General features: G+C 39.7%; 1 protein-coding gene and 1 long non-coding RNA gene across 4 annotated transcripts; one reads left to right on the top strand and one right to left on the bottom strand.

Moving 5' to 3' along the window:
* Positions 1-698: 698 nt before the first annotated feature.
* Positions 699-17,500, bottom strand: LOC106098173 (uncharacterized). Of its 2 annotated transcripts, XR_001224316.2 has the most exons (3): positions 17,411-17,500; positions 2,082-2,201; positions 699-1,605 (listed from the first exon to the last, which is right to left on the bottom strand). It is a non-coding gene; the product is annotated as an uncharacterized LOC106098173 (long non-coding RNA). The 2 variants fall into 2 exon arrangements; XR_002063883.2 differs by lacking the exon at positions 17,411-17,500 and having other exon boundaries at positions 2,082-2,637.
* Positions 13,090-19,291, top strand: LOC100708255 (cilia- and flagella-associated protein 157). 2 transcript variants are annotated; one of them, XM_003444498.5, is made up of 9 exons: positions 13,094-13,287; positions 14,337-14,608; positions 15,162-15,315; positions 15,422-15,668; positions 15,930-16,018; positions 16,204-16,354; positions 17,472-17,629; positions 17,999-18,091; positions 18,812-19,291. In XM_003444498.5, the coding sequence occupies exons 1-9, from the start codon at positions 13,205-13,207 to the stop codon at positions 18,915-18,917; spliced, it is 1,353 nt and encodes a 450-aa protein (XP_003444546.1). In that variant the 5' UTR covers positions 13,094-13,204; the 3' UTR covers positions 18,918-19,291. The 2 variants fall into 2 exon arrangements, with proteins under 2 accessions (XP_019220740.1, XP_003444546.1); XM_019365195.2 differs by lacking the exon at positions 17,472-17,629 and having other exon boundaries at positions 13,090-13,287.
* Positions 19,292-25,387: the final 6,096 nt, after the last annotated feature.

The raw sequence follows: 25,387 nt of genomic DNA, 5'->3' as shown, positions 1-25,387 counted from the left end.
TGAAATTACAATTTATTACCTTTTTTAAGCTAAATGATTAAACATGACACATTTGCTCATTTAAATACATCAATTAGGCTTTTAAAACTGCTTTTTGCACAAATATTAGCATTTATGCTCTTTATTTTATTTAATTTTAGCAGTTTTCTCTGTCCCACAGGTCAATTTTTGTTTCTGTAGCATAATCTTCCAGTCTAAAGTTCAAAAGGTAATCTAAGGAAATGCAGAGTATAAATTACATATAACGACATCAACACTGTATCAGAGAAATCAGCTGGTGTTACAACTCAACACAAGTAGACATACCGGGCATGTGCCGACACATCTACTTTCTCACAGTGATACCAGCCAGTCGCGTATTCCCCCGACAATGTCAGACTTGTGTGTGTTTGCTATGGCAGCCTGCGTGGGCTGATTGAGGGATTACCTATGAGTCAGTGACTCAAAGACCCCTATGCTCACATTAAACACCCACATAGGCATTGCTCAGTTTACCTCACATAGCAGTTAGAGTGAAGGTTGGTTTTAAAATGCCTCTTGCAACAATGCTCAGTTTCGGAGCAGAGAACAGGTCAAACCAGAAACTTGTCATCATACAAAGAGTTTTTACTGCACACCAGTGGTGAAACATGCACTCACATACTTTTAGTCACATACATAATATACATAATCTTTTAAGCATAAAACTAATGGGAAAAGGTACTGTAAGGCACGGTCGTATTTATGGAGGCATTTGCATATTCAATTTTTCTCTATTTTAAATAAGCAGATGATAAGTGTTAAAATGAGTGTAGCAAACAAAGTACGGATGGTGCTGCTATATAAAAATACACTCTCTGAATAAATATGTACTTTTTACCACAGGGTTACACACTCAGACAGAAATATTCACAAAATAGTTACATTTATTTGAAATGTTAAAACGTAAGACTTTGACTGAACATTATTATTTACTATAGGTCATCCTGTGTCTTTGCCGGGCAATACTGATTTGCTTCAAGTCTTTGAGCCACATTGTACACCATGTAAGCTTAGGCCTTTCTCCTTTCTGTTTCTCTTCTGGTGACATCTATTTCATGCTTTCGTCCTTCTCCACATTTCTTTGTTTGTAATGTGGTCACACCAGTTTAACTTTGAGATCTGCCTGACATATCTTCAGTGGAAAATATTACCCTTCTTATCAGTTTTGACTGTACTCATCCACGTTTCACTGTCCCACATAACTGCTGTTGTAGAGCTGGAGTGTCATCTAAGTGGCGGTGGCAGTGGCAGAACAGGTGGAGCACATTCTTTGGAAACCACCACTGTCCATCCCCAATCAAACTAGAAATGTTTTTTAAGAGGAAACCATCTCCACACAGTATTCGAACTTAACCTTATCTGTGTGGCTATTCCTCTCTTTTACCCTTTTCTCATTCACTCAGTTCGCATTTAGTGTCTTTGTCCTCCATCATGCCACCACACACTCCACCTGTGTCTCTGATCCTCGATCCACTGTTTGAATCCTCCAGGGCTCCTCCGCTGTCCATCCTTGGGATGTGCCTAGGCTCCCATCACCAGCCTCAAGTTGACACACTGCTGGATCTGGGCATTGGCTCTCAACCACTGTAAAAGAAGTTTTTGTTTCATATAAAGAGAGTTTATTTAAAAAAAAAAAAATAATGGAGATATTATATTTTGATACATTGGCAATCACAGTAATCTTGGCAAATATTACTCAAGTGATTACTCATGCTTTTTACTGTATTTTTTTAGATTATTGTATGTTAGCACTTAATTGTTGCTCAAAAGATGAACAGTGCATTTGCCAATATCTTGTGAATCCACAGAATGACAATTTTAAATTCAAATTCAAAGAACAAAGTTCAACTAAAGTTCAACACATTCTATAAATGCATGTTTAAATTCCCCTTATTTATGGTTAAAACATGTATGGACATGGACGAGTATGTGCTCTACACTACTTTTTACTGATCTGCATCAAATTCAGTCATAAATGAGACTTTGTAGTGACTTCTGAAGGATAAAGATTTTAACTTAATGATTCGTGTATCAGTGCTTGTCAGTATACACAAACTAACCTGTGCAGGTGTGTGGCTCCTCTGTGTAGATCTGCAGGAAGACGAGCACAGACAGGAACAGAAGACAGCGACAGGCCTTGTCAGGAGCTTCCCTGAGTGGAGGCCTCCTGCTCTGAAAGGCTGGATACAGGACCCGACGGGGACGGCGAAACCGAGTTGGAGAGGGAGGTGGAGAGGAAGAGTAGGATGTTGTTAGGGTACTGGATTCTTCCAGAGGCCCCAGGGCCACAGGTACAGGTTTGCAGCAGGAAGAGGAAGGCATTGTCGACCCCTGAGGTTCTTCTTTTTCCTGTTAGTCTTATGTTTCAGCTTCTCTGTGCTTTGGTATTCTGATCTTAATACCTTTATATTATTATCAGGAAGTCTCTGTTATAAACAGCTCCTGCTTCTCTTTGTCAGACTTCAAATAGTTCTTGCACGCAGCATATGCATCTGTTTTGCCCTATCTATCTTCATCACCAGTCTGGTTCTAGGTCTGAGTTTGAAGCACACACTCTTTAAATATGTGCAGAGTAGGTGTTGTCAGTCTGCCTTTGGCCAGTTGGACGCCACCCACCTCGGGAATTATTGTTGTTAGGAGTTAAGATTATTTTTGGATGCACGCAAACTCCTTTCCCCCCCAAGGAAGCTTTTCAGCCTCCTCCTCCCTACAAATCCCTGCTGTAGGGAAAATCCATGGTGCAGCTGCATTACCACCTCAAGTCAGAAGGCAAAGTTGAGGATTGCTGGCTCAGTTAAGTACTCTCCATCATCACCATTCTGCCATGAAGTTTAATGAAATGTGTCTAACAGTGTCTTGTTGATAATACATTTGACTGGGGCCTTACACACGGAACACTTTTACTCACGGAATCAACAGGTCCACGTAAAACAATTCATTAGAAGGAACTTTATTTTTCAGAAGGATTTTTTTATTTTTTAATTACATATCATCACTGGCTGATATGTTCCTTCAGTAGCACGAGCAAAACACCCTCTGGAGCTCCAACTAACTGATTTTTTATCAAATAAAAGTACATTCAAGTCATGTTTTATGGTCAGCCTCTGCAATAAAGTTGAATGCCACAGAAAAAAAGTTGCAGAGTAAGGATCCAATTCTAGCTAGAGCTCAAAGGGTGAAGCTACAGGTTTCCTCACCTCTCCTTGCGTGTGGGCTTGTGTCTTCCCTGTCTCTCCTCAGGCTTTGACCACAGAAATTTGCTGAAATTTCTGGAATGTTTTCAGGGTGCTTTGATTAGCTTCTTGTCTGTATTTTTGCACGCGACACACAGTATATCATCAAATGCATTACAGTAAAGATGCAGAGTCACTGAACCCAAAGTGCTGTATGCAACAGGCAGTAAATGGACACTGACTGTCATTCACTGGTTCCACTAATTTTGACATTATAAGTCACATGCACTTGAAGGTTGTTGTGAGAAAGACAGACTTTTTGCTTTGCTCTTCATTTCCAGCTTCTTTGTGTGCTGTTAAAACTCGCAAACAGTTAAATCTTAATGTAGTGAAGTAGATTCTGGGGTAGGATTTTACATGATGTTCACAAACGCACCACTAACATCCACACCTTCCCAGTTGACAATTAGCAGGCTTATAAGAAACAGCTGCGCTTCACTACCAGAAGGAGGCATTTGGCAGTCTTGTCCATCCAAGGTGGCTGAGAGCATTAGGCAGCTAAGCGCTGCAGATCTCTCAAGGAAAGCTACTCAGTTTAGTATTGCCCTTTAGAGAGTGGTACGTGGGGCTCTTGTGTTCATCATAATGTGGCATGCAGTAGGGTGGACTTTGACAACTGTTTCCCTCTTTTGTTGCAGGTGTGCACTATACTGCTGCTGTCTTGTTTGTTATGCAATGCTTTTATAACAAACAGTAATTTGGGGTGTATTTGTTTTATGTATATCCATCCATCCATTCGCTTCCGCTCATCCTTTCCAGGGTCGCGGGGGGCGCTGGAGCCTATCCCAGCTGTCATAGGGCGAGAGGCGGGGTACACCCTGGACAGGTCGCCAGTCTGTCGCAGGGCCAACACACAGGGACAGACAACCATTCACGCTCACATTCACACCTAGTGACAATTTGGATTATCCAATTAACCTATCCCCCTCAAACTGCATGTCTTTGGACGGTGGGAGGAAGCCGGAGTACCCGGAGGGAACCCACGCAAACACGGGGAGAACATGCAAACTCCACACAGAAAGACCCCGGCCTGATGGTGGAATTGAACTCAGGACCTTCTTGCTGTGCGGCAACAGTGCTAACCACCGTGCCACCGTGCTGCCCATGTTTTATGTAGATCTTTTACTAATTTGTTTAACGTTTTATCCTTTCTTTTATTGCTTTAGTGGAGGTGCGGCCGCTTGTTGAGGGGCTAGGCACGTGAGGTGGAATCCCCTCCCCGATGCATGCGAGTGTACACACCGGGCATAGGTAGATTGCACCATTTAGAGTTTAGTGTGAGTGAGGTCTGCAGTGAAATCACACGGGTGAGTAATTGGTGGCACCCTTGGGCACTCCTCCCTGTAGGTTGCCTCCTCAAGTGGCCGGTCTCCACCATTTTGTTTAGTTATTCTTTTATCATGTTGTGATTGTTTTTAGGGTAGCATCGTGGTAGGGAGTCTGGTTGTTTTAATCATCGGTTGTTAATAAAGTGTTTTAATTAACTATTTTGCCGTCTCAACCCTGCTACCTTAGGAGCCTTTTTGATTTTATAATTCTATGTTTTTAGTAGTTCTTCTTAATAAACTTTGATTTGTAAAAATTCACCTGCCACACCTCTGCCGTTAATAACGAGTCTGTGGGCTTTGGTAGCCAGTGTAACATTTACATTGGCTAGAGAAATCTTTCCTGGGGTGTAACTCCCTCCCCCAGGTGGCGTTGTCAACATCTTAGTTACCGTCCCCGGTTATCCTCAATCGCGCCACCACATTAAGTTACCTCACAGAATTCAAACATTTCATAATCCATATGTTCTTATTTATCTGCTTCTCCAGTCGAGATTATATTGATTACTGTTTTCTGTATTATGATGAATCAAACACATTCACAAAGGCTCTGCACAGAAGACTTTGCATTTGCAGTTGACATGTATAATAACTAGACAGCAAACCTAATAACTCAATATAAATGTTTTAAAATCATTACCCCATGCTCTGCAGTGACCTATTGATTAAATCATGCCTGATGTTTCAGCTAGTTTCTGTCTTAGTAAATAAATAATAATAATAATATAGCTTGGTGGCATGACATAATAGATCAAGGTGTTCATCTAAGTGCATGGCTATAATACTTGGACTTGGTGTTCAGAGGTTTAGGGACTGAATTTCTTCATGAGGGGCAACAAAGAAATTATTTCGCTAGCTGGGCCCACATCCTCATTTTAGGTTTGACAGCGTTTTAGTAGGTAAAAGTGAATGGTTTGACATGAATTGAGCTGCAGTTTGGGGAAGGCCTCAAAGGGGACTGGCGATGGCCCCTGGGCTGATCCCCATGCACTAAATAGAAATTAAGAAGTTAAAGAATTGAGAACAAGGAGGGAGGGAGGGTGGGGCACGTAAACGAGAATGAACAGCTTGCAGAACTGGGGGAACCTATATAGATGAGAACCGGAAGAAGTGTGTGTGGAGGCGTGGTCCCGCTCCTGAAATTCCGATACATAATCTCCAATTAAAACGTTAAAATATCTATCATATAGATGTGCAACTCTTTTCTGCATTGTGTTGGACCATTTAATCCCTAGTTGGGTCATCAAAGAGACAAATCTACGAGTTTTCAGCTCCTTAATGTGCTTCTGTTGGGTTCTTTTGATAAGCTGGTGGTTAAACAAAAAACGTGTTTTGATCTCACTGTTATGGTTTTAAACTGATCGCTCATTTTAAGCAAATCGCAATTTTAAACGAACATTTTATATCATAAATTCTTAAAATTACTCAAACCATGATACATAATCAATCTCACATTTTGGAGCATTTATTGGAGCTTTAGTCTGTTTATTAAGTATGTAAATTATATCTACTTTGGATTTAGTATGTCAAGTCAAAATCAATGTGTGGTCAACACATCCTCTTAGTAGCATTTATTGTTTCAACTTTCCAGTTTTAAAATCTCGAGAACACGCTATGCAATCAGAAGAAATACTTTCCAAGCTTGGAAAAAGGGTAAATCCGAGGAGCACGTGAACGTAAGCTGTGATTCACTTAGGGAGTGTCAGTGGTTCAAGCCCTGACCAAAGGGAACAAATATTTCACTCAAGTATTGTCCTTTAGCCTATTTATATTAAGACTCATGTAATCTTTCTGTCCCCACCCAAAGCTCATGTTTGATCCACAAAGAAAGTGAAAAGGATATAAAAGAGAAAAGAAGAAAAATACTGTTGAAATCCTTCTGCTGTGGTTGCAGTTAGTTGCATCAATTTTAGACTGACAATAAAAAGCAACAAAGACGCAAGATGTTAACACACTTAGCTGATCCCACCGACCAAAACTGTTCAATAACTGTTAACATTAGGGTAAAATAATATAGATATTATTTTACAATAAATACTCTAATAAAACCAGCACCTGTATACGTAGATATTGTTTTGAAATACGTAACAGCTTTTGTCGTCTACATTGTTTAGCGCGCGCAGGAATCCTTTGTAACGTAAGACAAAGCTCATTCATGTGCACGCGTTGTGCTTTGGAAGCATTAACGTCACTCTTTTGTTCACATAATATACCAATAAAACATCCTACGGTAAATGGTTTACACGTCACACAGTTGTGTGAACACACACTACTGTGACAAATTTAGTGTTTTACTAAAAACAAGAAACACTCTGAAAACAGGTCAACTCTGGACAGCATTCACTTTTAAGGGACTAGTACTACACTTTGTGTATATACATTTTGTTTTCTTGGTTGTTTTTAAGTGTACTTTATACAGAACAAAAATCCAATGAGGCTAGCATGATAGGTGTTGAAACATTATAATTGATAATAGGTATTGATTTGTTAATAACTGGACATGAATAACTTGAGGTTGTGATATATTATTATAGGCAGCTTGTTGTCTTTCTCTTGAAAACACTTTCCTTAAAGATATAACGCATTTTGAGGTCAACGTGAATGTTAATCATCACGTTCTCCTAGTTCAGATATAAACTTATACAGAAATCTTACTCAGCACTGTGCAAATGAAAGGAAATGATTCAGACTTTGTAGGACAGGTACTGGCATGGCTTTGCCGAGTCTGGGCCACCATGCTCATCCTTTTGTCTTAAAATAAAAAGGTAAATGGGTGAAATTAATGTTAATTGCAAAGACGCCTTAGTTACATGTTTTGGAAAATTACATGTGGATATAAAACAAAGAGAAAAGCAGAAGCCAATACTATAAATGGAATGGAAAGCTACAGAAAACAACTGTTTTCTATATGAAGACCTGGGTCTGAATCTACAATAATATAAAATGACATTAAATTGGACTTTGTATAGTTCTGTATTCATGTTCTGTTTCTTATGTTATATCATGGTTTATTTTTTTGTTGTCTGAAAAAATAAAGGGCAAAATGTGATTTATTTGAAGTTTAAAAGAAAAAAACTTTAAGGGTCAGAGCCACAAAAATTTCGATTTAAAAGTGATAGAATTGTGACACACAGCAGCATTAAACGATTTCGAGAATGGGATCTTTATCATAACCTAGTATCTAACAAGGCATAAATTTATTGTGAGTCATTCATTGTTTGTAGAAGGGTTTTTTTGTTTTTCAAATTACTGAAAGAGCCGTGATTCAAGGATCTTCCTGCTTGAAAAAAACAAGTTCTGGTAAAAGCTGCGTTCGTTTTTCCATTTAACTTTGTAACACTAAAATGCGAAAGGAGGACGACGTGTAGTACATGCCCCCATCGTACGCTCAAATGCTCTTGCCCTCCAGGCTAAACCCACCGGAGGAGATTTATTGCCTCACATCCTTTACTACAAAGACATCATTTTTATGATAAAGCACGCTTACTAGTGAATACTAAAACTCAGTTGCCTAATAGCGTATTCTTCGGCACAGGAACACACAGGCACGCATTCCAAAAATTCCACTCCATACAGGTGGTTTACCTAGGAAAAGGGAATTGACCCTGATGCGGTGGGATTACCAGAAAGTCTTTGTGTATCAGAGGGGATGCGATTGGCACAGACAACCAATACTTCCTCCCCTTCATTCTTATTTTAATCCTCCATGTTTGTCAGCAGCCCTAATGCTGTGTGATGCTTCAGACTCAGCTACACATCGTTTGTACTGGCATGGAGACGGAATACCTATCTCCTGGTTCATACCTGAGAGGAAAAGGCCCGGCCTTTGGGCTGCAGGAAACAAAAGGTTAAGGCAGGTTAGCGCTTGAAAATCAAAGTTATTACAGCCTAATGTTACAGACAAATGTTTCGCTGAGCAGTAATCACAGCAGCTAACACCCTGCCCAAAGAATTCAGCTTCATTATTTAGCTTTTGTTTCGAAAGAGGGAAATTCCAGTTTCAATTCATCTAAATTGTCAAATGGGGCTCGTTCCAACTCTTCTTATAATTGGTTTAAAATGTAGGTGGATAATAACTTAATCCAACAATATTATGGTTTGGATATTAGGACATTTCTACTTAGCCTAAATGAAACCCTCTCATTTTAGTGCCAAACTCACAGCCTAACCAATTTGAAATTTATCCTTTAAACCAGCTAAGTTTTATTCCTCAGACCACTGAAGCCACGTAAAGTAAAGAGAGGCATCCAAACAAATAATTATAAAGCACACACAGCCTACTTTGATCTTAAGGGGGGCTGGACCAGTGAAACTCTCCTTTCTGTCAGTATAAAGAAGTTTAACTATGTATTTAGTCCCTGAGATATCTTACAGTACGGTACACCTCAGTGTTTCTGCATGATAAATGTGTAAATTATATTTAAAAGTTCTGTTTCTCATTGCCCAGTTGTTTATCTGTTACTTAATTACGTTGGTGTGATATGCATGGCCACGAGGGAGGTCTTTTTCGGTAGGAAGAGTTATAAATCATATGCTAATACAGTTAATATTCCAAGATTTATACCTTTACTCCTTTACATTTTCCAAAGCTGGAAATGTGAGTGGGCCAGATTGGAGTCTTTGCTGGGCCATTTTTGGTCCCAGGGTCTGTTTGACGCCCGTGGTCTAAACCCAACTGGTTCTCACAAAGATAACTGCAACATTATTACTGTGAAGTGATTAGGCAACATCTGTAAACAGTCGCTACAAATAAGAAAATGGTTCACACTCTCCCCAAACATGTGGATTGCATCCTTTTTATAAGCGGAGCATGTGAGAAATGTACCTGCATTACATTCATGCAAGGGCCTACTTTACATGTACAGAGTACACCTTTATTTACAACATTTTCCTGCAGTGAATAACTTTAAAATATTGTAAGTAACATCTAAATGTTTCTGAGCTGAGATAAGCGTGCAGCATTCTAAGATCCTAACGACAGCAGCGGTGTTCAGGATGCTGTAAATGGTAAAGGTCAGGTGTAATTTGAGTTGGTAAGTGGTTTCTAAAGGTTTTGTTCTTCTTTGTCATGGTAGTTAAAAGGCATCCGTTCATATTTGTTCCAAAAGCACAACCTGTAATTTGAAGGCTAATAATAATAATCACAGCACCAAGTGGAATCTATCAGTGAGCACACTGGGTTTCAATTGAACAGGCTGTCCTTGTTTGACTTTATGATGTTATGACAACTGATGAATGCCCTACCTCCACCACCCCCACCACCTGCCACTCTTTAAATTTGCAAACATCCACCACAGTCTTCTACATTTTCTAAAGGTTTTTTAGTTTAAAGTAATTTAACAAAATTCTGCTTTAGAGCGTTAGATAACCCACGGCCTCATGCTGTAAAGCGGTGTGATAGGATTTACTGACTAAAGGAAAAGTAAACTGAAAACGTAAACGAGCCATGTTATGTTATGTTTGATGGCGCTGACTTTCCATCTGTCGCCAGGTAAAACTGTGTTACTACAGCAAGCAAATGAGCCAGTCTCATGCGCTCCACGTCTTTAAATCTCTTTGTGATATTGTCAACCAGTCAACACTAACAAAATATGTGAGGCTAACTGGAGGAGGAGCAGAAGCTGATTGCTGTGTTCAGCAACACTTGGTGTGCTTTTAGGTTTAATTACTGGCTGCCATGACAACTGGGAAACAAACAGGTAGCATATTTAGACACAGATTGGTAAAAACATTGTTTAAGCAGCTATTTTGATGTGCGCCTCTCCTGTCCTCTGCAGCCCGAGACCTGCAGCAGATCACGTTCTCTTCTCTCATTCTTTTTATCTGTTGTTGCTGCAACTAGGACACAAACTCCAGCTAATGTTAATAGGGCAGGGTTAAGGTTTAGGTGCTCTTACTGTGGCAAAGTTCAGGAGTAGTCAAGAATTAAAATATTGGTAATCAAAAGGACAAAGGGAGAGGTATAAAGCTGGCTGTTGCAACCAAAGATGGTGAAAACAAAAACAACATTTTTTGCATAAACATGGAGACATAACTGTCACTGCAGACAGTCCTGGCTAAATGTTTTAATAATAATGTGAGATATGACGAGGCATTAAATGCAAGGATAACGATTTTTGTATGTTTTCTGTACGTGTGTGTTTGCTCGACTCACATTAAGTTTAATATGGAAATAATCAGTGATTATTTGCCAAGAGGAAGAACTCAAAAAGCTTTTTGCATCTTGCTGGATTAATTGACAACTTTTAATTCATTAGAAAAAAAAAAGAATGAATCTTTTCTGAGAGTTTGATTTGCCTAAAGTTTCTATGAAACATCTTAGCGCTAAAGTTGCAGTTTGTCATAAAAGGAAAAGATATTTTTAGAAAATGAACTCACGACTCGTGTCGTGAGAGCTGAATGTCTTAACCTCCACACCCTCACTTTCCACCACGAGCTGTTTTGTCTCTTTGCTCATGTCTTCTACCATCTAATCCTTTCCCAGCGAGGAAACACATCCGTCTCACTTTTCGTGCAAAGAGCACATTATTTGTGTTTTGAGGGCATCGTCCTCCCAGGGGCCGATGCAACAGAGAAAAACAGACAATAACACAGAGACAGCTGAGTTACAGTATGCTGGCCTCGGGCTGAATATCTGTGGGTGGTGGAGGTAGCGTGCAGGACACTTCACAGGTTATGACAATGTGCATAGGAGAAACCTCAGCAATGAAAATGATTGACTGTACCTGAAGGTATGCAAACACAGGTGTATGCTGGGTTTGAACTCCTGTTCGAATCACACGCAGCTAACCAAACATTTTACTTTTATAAGGTCTGACTGAATATTGGAATTGATATTTTTACTTTGTGCCAAACGAAAGATCGTGCTCAATCTTCAGAAACTGAAAACACATAATTAGTTATAAATAATATAATTAGATATGATTAGTTTGCCCAGCTGTGGTTGTCATATTGTAACGTAGCTACCGAGGTCTGTTATTTCATTAAACTTTAAGTAGTAGTCTTCACATTAGGATTTTTATGAGACTTCACGCTTCGTTACATAGAAACTTGTAAACATCACATTCACTTTTTTAAATGTACGCCTACTGTTTCCTGCAAAAGACCTTTGTAGATCAAGGCTATTATAGTTTACCAACTGAAATGATTTTGTAAAACTAACTAAAACAAAATCAAATCACCCAAAAAATCAAATACACTAAGTTTTAGTATTTGTTAATTTGGTAAAAGTTTGTTATCACAAACAGCCTAGCGAGGGTTTGATTTGACTTCGGGTGTCTACAAGCTTGTGAGTCAACTGCCAAAAACTAAATGAAGACTAAACATTTTCAAACAATAAAAACTACACTGGAAACATAACCCGAAACCCAGAAATGAAATAAAATTAAACTGAATCAAAATCACAAATTCAAATAAGTGATATAAAAAAAGAATAAAGTAAATGAGTCACTGAGATCAACTTGGTTTTGTGAACTTTGTGTGTCTGTTTGAGACCAAACAGAGTAATTAGAGAAACATTTTGGTTTGGCAGCCACATGTTCAGGGAGCACCTCTATTTGTATGCAGGTATTAATAGATCCGTGGGTTGGACGACTCTCGTGATGCGTCTTTTGTGTTGAGGGAAAGTCGATTTTGTCAGAATTGAAGAAGAGGAAAGAAAGAAAACCTACTCACTGATTAAAACTTCTGAAGACTTCATGTAACCTTTCATCAACCTCTGCTCTCTGTACAAAAGGTGAACAATGCAGTAAAACTGTCAAGGCTAAATTATATTCATTGGCAGTGAAGTGTTCATAACTCCTTCCTCTGTTGCGATGCATTTGCTGTGACTGCATAATTTGAAGGTGTAGTTACGCTTTAAAAGCCCACAAATGTATGCCTCTTGATAGTCAAAGACCATGCATTTGTGTTCTTTATTTCACAGAGCAGCACTGAGCTTTTGTCATGGGGAGTAATGCGATCAAACCCAGAGCAGACTGACTGTCAGCCAACAGACAAGCATGTACAGCTCTGCAGCTTGAGAGGTAGTGTTTCCTCTGCGTATGCAAGGTGGGTCTGTAGATAGATAAGAAGCTCAGGAGCATGAAAACTAAGGGCAGTAAACGGTTATCAGCTCCAGTGATTATAAGTGTCTATAAAACCATGCAATTAGTAATTAGGGGCTTCAGGATAATCCCAATACATATAAACACTGATATAAATGACTAAACTAAACTAAATTAAAAAACCTAAAATATAATATATAAAATAAAGCAGTTATTGCTATCACAATAACTGTATAATTGAGGCATTGTTGCTATAATTGCTAGATTTCCTTTCAGATAATTCATTAATCTCATTATTATGACTACTAAATTTGCAAAGTGAAAATCAACTTTGCAAATAAACAGACAAAAAACAAACTGAAGTCTTAAATGAACCATAACGACAGCAGAGTATATATACATTTGCATTTAGAGCAAATACATGAATGCTCTGAATATTTCAAGCGGTCCCTGAATGCAGCGTTTCCTGGCAACAACTAACATCGTTTCTCTGTGCAATTTGAAAATGTGCTGTTAAAGCAGTGGAGATAAAACACAACACCAACAAGTTTATCGAAAAAAGGCGGAAAAATCAGCAACTATGGCAGATGAGACAGTTCCTGCTGACAGAGACAAGACTTTATATTTGACACAAATTCGGTTCTTGGATAAGGAGCTGGAAAGGTAAGAAACTGTTGCACTATATAGCTGCTCCTCTTTTAGGTTTACGACTTTTAATATAACACAAAAATGTCCCAAAACCTTTAAACACGTGATTATAGAACAACTTCATAGGTTAAATGTATCTGTGTGTATCAGCTTTTGGATCAAATGGCAGCTATGTTGTGACTGACTGCTTTTATCTTGAAGGTTTCTACAGTACCGGCTACAAATAACATGGTGCCTAACTGCTATGCAATTCTTCTTACATGTGATTTAAAAAAAATCTGAAAAACATTAAATTAAATTAAATTAAATAGTGACAACAAACAGCCTCAAATCCATAATTTAATTATGAAAGCTAATAAATCTATATACTGTAAAATATAGAAGAATAACGTTAGCTGACCTGGGTTTGAATCCTCGGTCTGAATCTGGGCCCCTAATTTTCTTATGATCTTTACCTCAGGTGTAAACCAAAGGAAGCAACATTACAATCCTTTTTCAGACACAGAGTCAAGCGACTGAAACTTTCTTCAGTGTGGCAATGACATAGCATTTATGCATAAAATAACAAGCAAATTTTCTGTATCACCATCTGAATATGATTAGACCTACATGCAAATTCCAATGACAATGCAACACACATTTCACAACAATGAAACTTAACAGCTGCATTTGCTATTCCATCAGCAAAGACTCTATATCTCTTAAAGGATACTCTAAATAAAAGAATTGGTGTAAACGTGGAGCTTCCAGCTGATTTTAAAGCAAAACTCTGAACATGACATGATCCAGACCAGGTTATCTGTTCAGCAGAAGTTACAATGGCAAAAAGATAACCATCTTTCAGACTCTAGGCTCAACTCACCTCCTTAACCTGTTAACCCCACATCACCCCTCTGTAAGGACCAAGTAAATGTATTATTTCCTCCTCAATTATAAAATCTTAAAACATCCTTTTTCACTATTCTGATGTACCAGCTAAAGTCAAGCCTTATTAGCAGTTTCAGCTCAGTATTTCATATTAGATTCTTAACTTCTAAACCCATGTGTCGTTTTTGCTGCTGCAGGTGTCAGCTCAGATGTGACGAGCTGAAGAAACTGATAGATGACCTCAAATTTAGGTATGGAGCAATGGGGAGGGACAGGAACGATATATGTGATTACCTGACAAACTCCTCGAATGCAGCAGAGATAAAGGTTGCGGAGCTGAGTAAGGTGTTGGAGCATCAGCAGCAAGCTGACAAAAAGGAAACCGATGCGCTCAAGCTGCATCTCAACCAGCAGAAGGAGGAGCTACAGAAGGAAGTGGACAGACTCGAGTCAGAGAGCATGATGCAAAGTGAGATAGACGCTGAGTCAGATCATTTATTATTTTTCATCATCTTGTGTTTGTTAGTTTCGGTTAAGTCAGCTGGTCTAAACATGGGGCAGAAGTTGTCCAGCCCATCACAGAGAGACACACCACCACATGCCCAATTTAGAATCAGCAGTTAACCTAAGATGTGTATCTTTGGACTGTGGGGAGAAGGTGGAGTAGCTGGAGGAAACCCACACAGGTACAAGAAGAGCACACAAGGCCCAGCCAATCGGGAGTTTGAAACCAGGAACCTTCTCACTAAGAGGCAACAGTGCTAATAAGCTAGCTGCTGCACCACTGTGCACATTTATAGCCAGACCAGGAGAAAAATATATTAATTTGATTGTGGGTTGAACCTTAAAATTGCTTTTTTAAATTTTGTGTCTGCCTTTTTGAGAAATTTGCAAAAACATCATAACCACAGTCCCCAAACCATGATTTTTGCAAAACCGTTGTTGAGATTAAACCGTGTGAAGCTTACACTGGGATGCTTCTTGCTTCCTGTTTTCATTTGCGCCTCCTTTCCACCACTCAGAGAAGAAGCTGGAGCAGCAACAGAAGGAGAGGGAGAGGATGACACAGCGGCTGGCCTTGGTGGAGTTGATTGAGAAGCAGCTATACACTAACAGGGAAGAATATGAAGCTGCCATTGCCAGACTGCAGAAACAATTGGATTTACAGGGGGCAAAGTAAGGTCTAGTGCAGAGTTAAATTCAAGCTACAGTTATAACTGCAGGAGGAGTTGTTCCATCTGGATGCTGGGTCGACTCACTGTCCCCTGTTCTCCAACAACAGAGTGTTTCAAGACTGCGAGAAACAAGTGTGGAGCTCCATCAAAAATAAAGTTTCAGCAAATGTTGAGGAGGAGAAGACTCAGCATGCAGAGGTGCTTAAAAAAGTCGAGGAGCTTACAGCAGAGAGCTTTAAACTCTTGAAAGAGAAATCCATCCTGCAATACCAAGAGAGTGAGCTCTGTCTTGAAGTACGAAACATGAAGAGGGACGGCCACACAGCTAGCCAGGACATCATCCAACTCAAGGAGGTACAATGTCTGCATAGAAGGGACATAAATGTGCCTGAGCAATTTCTAGAGGTTGTGGTAGCTTGTATTGGTTCATCTGCCTTCTGTTTAAAAAGTTGATGTTACATTGCTACATGCAACATACAAGTCTTATTACTTTTTTTTATTATGTAGAATGAGTCATGTGGATAAATATGTATTGCCTTAAAATATTTTAACACTATTTTAACTGATAACTCGTTTTCATTTTTCGTGTCTCCACATTTATCACCCGATTTACAGAAAGAAGAGCGCCTGTCGAAGAAGTGCCAGCAGCTCAAGGTTCAGCTGAATAACTACAGACTCTTGCTGGCCAAGGAACAGGACCTCAGGTCTGTACTTCTTTACTTTTTATTTATTTCTGTTTCTCCAAAATTATTTTTTTTAACTTCCTGATAGTAGCAACATACAAAAGCTTTAATAGAGACTTTAACAGAGACAGCTTCTCTACAGTCAGATGCTCTACCACTGAGCCATACCCACATTGGGTCAACTTTGATTCTGTTTTTAATTTCAGACAGCAGCTGACCTTGGATTCTACAGTGTGCAGTCAAAAGAAAGCTGAGGCAGCTCAGCTGGAGGCCGAGCTCCAGGAGGAGATGAGTAGGAGGAGGCAACTCAAGGCAGACATGAAGAAAGCAGCAAACATTCTGAGACCTGCTGTGATGGTAAGAACACAGCCTGACAATAATTATGGCCTTTAGCCATTTGATTGCAGCCACAGCATATCATAATGTTTGTATGGGAGATAGTTCTTCACTTGGTGGTCCAGTTTGATTGGTATTAATCGAGGACTGCTGGAAATAGATTGTTATTGTTATGCTCCTGAGTCTTTGACCAAGGTTTTTGAGATTGTTGGACTCTGAGTTTTGTTACTAATATTTCTAGTTTTTGGTTCTCTGTCTCATTTCTGTGTTCAGTCTTTAGCATCTCCTGCTGTTGTCTGTCTGATCTCTGTGTTTTGACCTTTTGTCTTCTCAGTCTGTCTTATTATTCCCCAGTGTCAAGTTCACGTGTCTTAGTCTGAGTCTCAGCGTGCATTATTTCCCATTTTATTTTGTTAATTCCTTGTCTTGTGTGTGTATGTTCAGTTCTGCTTCTCCTGTCTCATTAGTTAGATTTTGTTCACCTGTGTTTCCAGTTGTGTTCCAGCACCCTGATTATCTCATGTGTATTTAAGCCCTTAGTTTTATTCAGTTTGTTGTGATTTCTCCTCAAATGTGTATTCCTGTTTGTCAGTCTTCTCCAGCTCTGCTCTATGTTTGTTAAGTTTGCTACTTGCCAGCTAATAAATCTGAGTTTTCAGATAAGTCTGCCTGCCGAGCCATGCATTTGGGTCCACACTCTGTTTGCCACACATTGGAATATATGACGCGAGACTGAAAAAAGCCCCTAAAATGGCAAGAGCAGGAATTTGTTGCAAGTTTGTTTACTTCCATTCACATTAAGCTCATTCATTTTAGGTGAAATTTTGAGCCACTGTATTGATTATTGTGTTGCAAGAGGAAACATTTCATATAAATCTTTCACCTAACTAAGATGTAAGATGTAATTTGCCAATTACTGGTTAGTGCTTTGACTTTTTCTGAACACAAAAAGAAACTCAAAATCATAACACTTTCACATTAGGTGGCCTAGGATGAAGTGAACACTATTAACTGATTAGCCTTATTGTCTTTTAACGCTACAGTATTATGAGAACAAAATATTATTTTGTGGCTTACCCGCTAATGTGTACACTGTCTCATCCACCGAGATAATGGTTTTGTTCTCTGTCCTCTGAAGGGCTTAGAGAAATTATCTGAGGCTCAGGGGAAGATCCAAAAGCTGCGTGAGATCCTGGAAAGCAACACATCCCATGGAACAGAGTCCGCTCTTTATAATTCCCCAGAGAAGAGCAGTCGAGGGCAGAAACTGCAGACATCTGGCCCCAGAACAGTCAGGTGCTTGGAAACACTTTGCCCCGGTTTGTGTATGTTAGTGTAATGAGTCGTGAAACTGGTGGTCTGATATCTGCTGAAAGCTGGCAGGTTCTTCACAGCAGCGAAGTGAACTGGATCTTTGCCCGACTGAGGCCCATGAGAGCCAGATTATCTCCCAGCTGGCCTCAAAACAGTCAAAAAACAATGTACGCTTCTATAAATAAGCCTTTGCTTAGTTGCTGTGACTTTTGTTTTGGTTTCAAAAACACCATGATATCTTTTTTTTCTGAAAAAGAAAAGAAAAGGTGCTAAGGTAAAGTAGAAAATGATAACACGCAAAAAAATGTTAATTAACAACAACAGTCCTGTCATTCCATTTGTCCTCCTCAGCCCAGAGACTCTGTACCTCAGCACAGATCCACTGTTTTTGTTGAGCCGCTACAGGCCGGGCGATCTTGGCTTCTTACCTCGACCCAGATGGAGGTACGTCTCTGGTGCAAGACACCAGCAGCCAGCTGCCACTGGCTTACAGTGTATTAGATGGATGAGTTGTATAGAGAGATGGCCACAGGCAGGAATGATTTCCTGTGTCGTTCAGTGGTGCTTTTTGGTAATCTCAGTCTCTCACTGAACGTGCTCCTGTGGCTAGCCAACATGTCATGGAGTGCGTGGGAGGTATTATCCAACATTGTCTTTATCTTGGACAACATTCAACACCACCTTAAGGGAATCCAGCTCCATCCCCACAACATTACTGGCCAATCATTTTATTGAGTCTTTTTTTGGTATCTGCGACCCTCGACCTTCTCCCACAGCATGCAACAGCATAGAGAATAGCACTAGCCACGACTCATAGAAAATCCTGAGCATTGTCCGACAGATGTTGAAGGACCTCAGCCGCCTCAGAAAATAGAGACAACTCATCATCATTGTTCAGTTTCAAGTTCAGCAGGCAGCCGTTTGCTGAGAAAAAACTCTTACGAAAGGGAATAAAGTGGAGCATTAGGGAGCTCAACATCCTCAGTATGGTTTTGGAGTGGGTAGAGGACAAAAACAGAAGTAAAAGGAGTGTGAGATTAATTAGGTTGTTGGTTGTGATGTCAGTTCTCAATAATACTTTTGTGCTTCTAAGAATTAGAAATGCTAAAAAAGAAACTGTGCGGTTGGATTTTGTTTCATTATGCTTCTTTATAAATCTCTCAGGAAACCCGGCTGTCACAAGGCATCAATCGCAGCCTCTGACGATAAGTCTAACCCATCTGACCCGGCTTCTCAGGGCACTCATGCAGAAGAAGGACCCTCCATCTAAACAGTCTGCAGAACCCAAATCCAGCAAGAAAATAAAAAACCTAGAATTCTGTTCCTGCATTTGCTGTAACTGCTGATGTATTTGTGTACTAAATACTCACTTGAGAGCACGTTTAAGCACTTAACACGTCCACAACTGTATGTCAGGTAATGTCCACATAAAGAAAAACATTAGTGTTCGTCGCAGGAATTATTCATGATTAAGTTTTATTCCCACATGCGTCATAATCTGCAAGGTATAGTCATCATCCAAATCTGGCAATTAAATCTCACTGTTCAAGTTTTAATCATACTGGTATGTATCACGGCAGCCCACATAAGCTGATAGTTCAGACGACAACCTGTCTATGCTATTAAAAAATCTCACATGGTGTACACTGTTTAAACTATTTTGGCCTGCATACATTTGCTGCTACCTCTGCAAGTACCTCCATTTATTTTTTCGCCAAAGTGCGATTTCACGACTGGATAAAGTGCACACAGCCTCAGATTTCACTATAAAAAAATTCCTAGGTGACTCTGAGTGCACAGGAAAGCACATCGAATGGTCAGCAGCAGTGAGTGTTGGAGAGTGATGCAACATGACGTAGCAGCAGTGTGACAGCTGTGTGTGTGAGTCTGTTGACTTAGGTCAAACAGGAAGTTGAGGCCAGTCTGGAATATCCATACTCACACGCACACACACACACGTACACAAGTCATGAGGCTCTGATACACTTGTGGGTTTTACAAGCTTTTCTGCAGCACACATAGACATAATTAATAGCATAGACATCTGTTTTTAATAAACTGGCTCAACAGTGTTTTTCCTGCAGAAGGTCACTCTCCCCTCACAGTTACATTCTGGATCCAAAAGCCAGTGCATTTTAAGCAGTATGAGTTTATTATGATTCACACAGTCTTCATGGAAATAGACAGTCACAACTATAATAAAACAGTTTAAAAATCTTTTAAAAAATGGAAAATATATGTGAAATAAAACATGTATATAATGAGTAAAACCATACATTGCACAAATGTTTGCTTTTGTTACATCGGGGTATTTATGAATTTGCTAATTTTCTGCCAGAAATCAGAAAAAACTTAGTTTAGCTTGAGTAAGGGCAGAATTTTACTTTTTCTGAATGTCAAAGCCAAGTTTTCTTTATTTTCACTGATATCTACATTGAAACTACACTTGGCTTCAATATGACTGGCACAACCATACCCAAGCATGGATCTTGAACACTCCCAACAACAGCAGGTACAGGTGCCTCCATGACTGAAAATTAGGGATGCAACGATACCAATTTTTTCAAACCGATCCGATACCGATACTTGGATCTGAGTACTTGCCGATACCGAGTACAAAAACCGATACTTCTACCACACACAAGTTAAACTTAACCAGTAGTAAAGAAACGACCCCAGACAACTCTTTAACACAAACGAAACGTTTACTGAACGTAAGGGCAGAGACAAATACTGTACAACACATCCCTTTTTTAAACTCAAATGATATTCCAATTCCTTAACCAAATGAAATACACTGTGTAAATGAAATAATTCCCTTTCAAATTATATTAAACAACCCAACTTATGTTATCACCTTTTGGTAAGTTACTCACTAATATACACTCCAAAACACGTTATATAACTCCACTAAACATACAATATTCACACATGGGCCCCACACACACTCACATTCACACTTGTTGCAGGCCTGTTTGCTGCTCACGCTGGACGATGGAGAAAAATCCTCTTCTCCCCAGTAAGAGCACAAAAGTCTGACTTACAGTTCCGTTGCTCGGTAGGTCGCCGTTCACCAGTCCCACACTAAATCCACTCCCTGCGGACCCGATGCTGTCTCTGCTACAGCACGTTAGCCCGTCACTGTCCAGCTCTCCGACAGTCCATAGCGGCTGCCTCCGTGGTGCAGCCAAGCAGTCCGGGCTAGCCTTTAGCCTCGGCGATCGTAGCTGGAAACACAGTTTTCCACGGTGGTGCGACCGTTGAAACAAAAAGTCACTTCACCCACACTCTGTTGCGAAGCTCCCACACGGTTAGCTTTCTAGTTACACACTCTTTTGTGCTAGTTAACCTCAGTAAAACTAGCCGAGTCTCTCACTTTGGTTCAGCTAACCTCGTGCATCTCTCCATGCCGTTCTCTTCTCCTCCTCAACAGATACACAGGTCCCGTTTTATGCTACCTTCACGGGCCTCCAGAAAATTAGAACTCTGAACAATATTTTAACTCCCTTCAGAGTTACATACCATAAAATAATACTTTATGATTAACATAACAGTTTGATTGCTCTAATTACCTGTATTTACCTTGTGACATATTACAGGGCAAATTAAATTCAGGGTACAGTTACATCACATAACTGTGAACACCTTATGTTACCGTGGCGTTCAAGTCCATGGGAATTATGAGTATCTACTCCCAAATTCGGGCTACATTAGTATCGGTTCATGGTATCGGTTAACTTTTACGAGTACGAGTACGCACACATTTTACAGTATCGGCCCCGATACCCGATACCAGTATCGGTATCGGTGCATCCCTACTGAAAATCGCTGTTTTTAAATAGCTGATAAAAAAAAAATTAGAAAACTGCCCAAATAAGCCGCCTGTCTGTGCTTCACCACAGTTTTTCTTTAGCACAAACTCAATGAAATTGAATTCTGTTGTATTATATAGCACCAAATCACAGCAACAGTTGCCTCAAGACAGTTTAAGGTAAAGACCCTCCAATAATACAGAGAAATTCCCTAGATTGAAACAATCCACTTTGAGCAAACACTTGGCGACAGTGGGAAGGAAAATCTCCCTTTTTACAGGAAGAAACTGCCTGCAGAACAAGGCTCAGGGAAGGTCAGCCATGTGCAGCGACTGGTTGGGTGGTGGGGGCTCTCACATTTTAATGAAGGTTGTGCAGGAGACACAGGGGACTGTGGACACGAGGACAGTCACAACCATGCCTGGTGTCCATATGACCAGGAATGGTTGTGCATTAATCATCAGATGATTAAGGGGACAAATTAGTTTAGAAATTTGAATTAACATCTGACTATGTGGCATTTTTTTGTTACTGTAAGTCAGAGCTGATCAAACCACAGCTTTACTCTTTAATAAGGCTGATTGTTTAGACTCTAAATGAAATGCTATCAGTGATACCTACTTTTCTTAACCTTAACTTTGAATCCTGCTTATTTGATAATAGTTAATAAAGCAAATCACGTTGCTGAAAACACTTCATTCAAGAAATTTCAAAACTAATTTAAGTGTTTATGCAATAGAACTCTGATGGATCCAGTGCCAAATAATTAGTTAATTGTATCCAATTACACAGAATATTAACTATAACGTAACAAAAGCAGTTTTCTCCTTTGTGGAGCTCCCATTAGTGGCATCAGACCTGTTCTTTCTGAGGAAAACCAGACTAGCTGACCATCCAGTCCCGCCTACGTGCCCACGTACACCATGGAATCCTGGGAAAGAGGCAAATCATCATAAGACAATGTGGATGTTCTTTTGTCCTTCGTCAACAACAAGCCTTCTATCATACAAACAAAATGTGTGTGTGTATGTGTGTGTGTTGGGCAGAAAAATGAAAGTGTTCTGAATGAGGTCAACGCACCAAAGAAATGTTGCTGTCCTCTCCTGTCCTCGCTTTCAGAAAATGTCAGACTGTTCCAGCAGCTACTGAGTGAAACTGTTATCTCTTTATTATATGGGTCTTTATATTGAAGGCAAACAGTGCATTGTAAAAATATATAATAGATTCAGAGGGAAATTAGAAAAATATAAATTGTTGAAAAAGGAAACACCTGGAAGAAAAGTGGGGATGAAAAGCTTCTTATTGTATTTTTATTTGTATAACTTTTTTCTCTTTTTTGCACATTTGTGTCTGCTGTACGTTGAAGTTGGAAAAAAATTAAATGTTGGAAGCAAAATGTTACTACAAAACCTTATATATCAACTGTGTCTCTTTTCTATTTGGTTCAAATTGTGTCAACTTGAACCCAACCAAAAACCCTGGCCTGAACCGACATGGACTGATGGTGACCTGGTTCACTTCCTCCTGCAGTTCCTTTGAAATTCCTTGAGAAAATTGTTACTGATGAGGTCATCCCTCTTGGTTGGACAGTCATTAATGAGGTGTTGAAATGCGCATCACAGCAGATTTTTCATGTGGGTCTAATGAAATATGGGCAATCACTTATTCTTACTTATTTTGTTTTGTATCTCTGCTTGCGTGGTTTATTATCTCCTCTCCTTTCTGCCTTCCCCTATGTGACCTGAAAATCAATCTCAGTGCACTGTCATCAAGAATATCTCATTTCTATTAAGCATGAAAGAGGAACTGGGAGTGAAGATACACAGACTTATCCTTCACAGAAGTCTGCTTACTAAGACTTAGTCTTTTACTAAGAAATTACAACACAGCAGGAACACATGAATGAATATACTTAAATACATAAGAATGATGCCATACAGCAGCACTGTGTCACTTTCTGAATACAATTAAAGATATATAGTTTAATTGTTTAATTGACATTTCTTAAAAGTGATCGCTACAAAAGCATGGTGTTTAACGTGATTGTACTTGTTGCTTCAGCTCCTCTCTCCTTGTGTCTCCGCATAAGGTAACTAGGTAAAGGAAGGACTCAAGGGTATAGAAACTGAGAAATGTGATGGGCCTGATTATATACCTCTGCATCATTGCATTCTGAAATGTGTTCCAGCTCATCCTCACCACATTGCATGTTATTCCTTTTGTTGTTCTCTTTTTTGATAATAAGTGCTTTGGATCACCATCATTCACCGTGTCAGGCCATGACACATCACAGGAAAAGTGATAGTGACCTCTGCTGGTTCAGAATAGACCTTTGACCAAACCAAGCTGCTGTGGTGTTGCACTGTATGAGCTGTATGAGCTGATGCTGTAGAGCTCAGGGTAGTGACAGGGCATGTAGCACCAACCTGGATTTAGTCGCTCTTATGTATCTGGGATTTTTTTCCCCTTCAGATCTTGCAAGACTGACAGGTGGATGACTGGTCTCTATGGCTACTAGGTTGTTTCATTGTTCAAGGTGTTGTTAAGGTGTGTGCACTGATATCAAGTACGAAATCACCTCTTAACACCTTAACACACCTGTGTACACACACACACCCACACAGTCATACAGGACATATAAAGGACATTGCAGCAGACTCACTGTGAGAAACTACAAACACTTTGTTTCACATCATGTGTTTGAGTGGAGACTTTTCAAACAATAAACCCTGATAAGACGTCCTGAGCAGGTGATTGCTTCAGCTTTCTAAAGCTTTGTTTCAGCTTTAAGCCATTTCAGTCATGAAGGTGTAGCAGTGGAAGAACTGTAAAGCTGATTTTTGCACGCAAAAAATGTTTTTAATGCTGTGAAGTCTGGATTATTCATTAATTAATAATGGATTGCATTTATATAGCGCTTTTCAAGACCCTCAAAGCGCTTTACAATTCCACTATTCATTCACTCTCACATTCACACACTGGTGGAGGCAAGTTACAGTTGTAGCCACGGCTGCCCTGGGGCAGACTGACAGAAGCGAGGCTGCCATATTGTGCCATCGGCCCCTCTGGCCAACACCAGTAGGCAACGGGTGAAGTGTCTTGCCCAAGAACACAACGACCGAGACTGTCCGAGGCAGGGCTCGAACCGGCAACCTTCCAATTACAAGACGAACTGCCAACTCTTGAGCCACGATCACCCTTAATTACGTACTTTTAAAGAATTTCATGTGATTCAGTCATGGCCAGATCATCAAAAATCACTAATTAAGCTGACATGCATAAATGTGTACTGTGGGAGGAAGTCAAAGTACCTTAAGGAGACACAGGGAAAATACCACAGAAACCCACTACTTTCACACTGGGTTCATTTTCCCTGGAGGCACCCTCGTGGTTTGAAGTTACCTCTTTAATTCCAACCCACACAGATGATTCTGAGGAAATCATGTAACATGGAGGGGGTTTACTTTTCAAATATTCCTCTGAAAATTAGAGAGACATAAATGTATTTCTCTTATTCTGAGATGAGTAGGAAAAGGAAGTAACAAAAGAAAAATTAAAAGGAACCAGAGGGGATGACTTATGTATATAAGATTTATATTGGTTATCTATGGTTGGTTACACAGCTTTGTGTATGTTTGTGGATGTATGTGTATGCATGTGTACATGTATATATCCACACGTGTGTGTGTGTGTGTGTGTGTGTGTGTGTCTGTACTGTGTTGTTTACATATTGTTGTGATTTACATTGCTGTGCTTGAGAGTCACTATCTACCGGAACCAAATTCCTTGTATGTGTCTGCGCATATACATGGCCAATAAACACGACTCTGATTCTAATTCTGATTATTCCCTTAAATAAAAAATAATTTAACTTTTTTACGAGCAATTTATGTATTTTTTTAGTCTGTAAATAAGGCTGTGTGTACAT

Source organism: Oreochromis niloticus, linkage group LG12, assembly GCF_001858045.2.
Source record: "Oreochromis niloticus isolate F11D_XX linkage group LG12, O_niloticus_UMD_NMBU, whole genome shotgun sequence".
NCBI classification, from domain to species: Eukaryota; Metazoa; Chordata; class Actinopteri; order Cichliformes; family Cichlidae; genus Oreochromis; species Oreochromis niloticus.
The sequence above is the reverse complement of the archived record's forward strand: the minus strand, read 5'-3'. Positions and strand labels throughout refer to the sequence as shown.

What these genes read in the sequence shown, in the direction of transcription:
- LOC100708255 (XM_003444498.5), top strand. Translation starts at nt 13,205, where the DNA reads ATGGCAGATGAGACAGTTCCTGCTGACAGAGACAAGACTTTATATTTG. An exon ending in TTGGATAAGGAGCTGGAAAG is followed by an intron (nt 13,288 to 14,336) that starts GTAAGAAACTGT and finishes TTGCTGCTGCAG; the next exon opens with GTGTCAGCTCAGATGTGACG. An exon ending in TTGGATTTACAGGGGGCAAA is followed by an intron (nt 15,316 to 15,421) that starts GTAAGGTCTAGT and finishes CTCCAACAACAG; the next exon opens with AGTGTTTCAAGACTGCGAGA.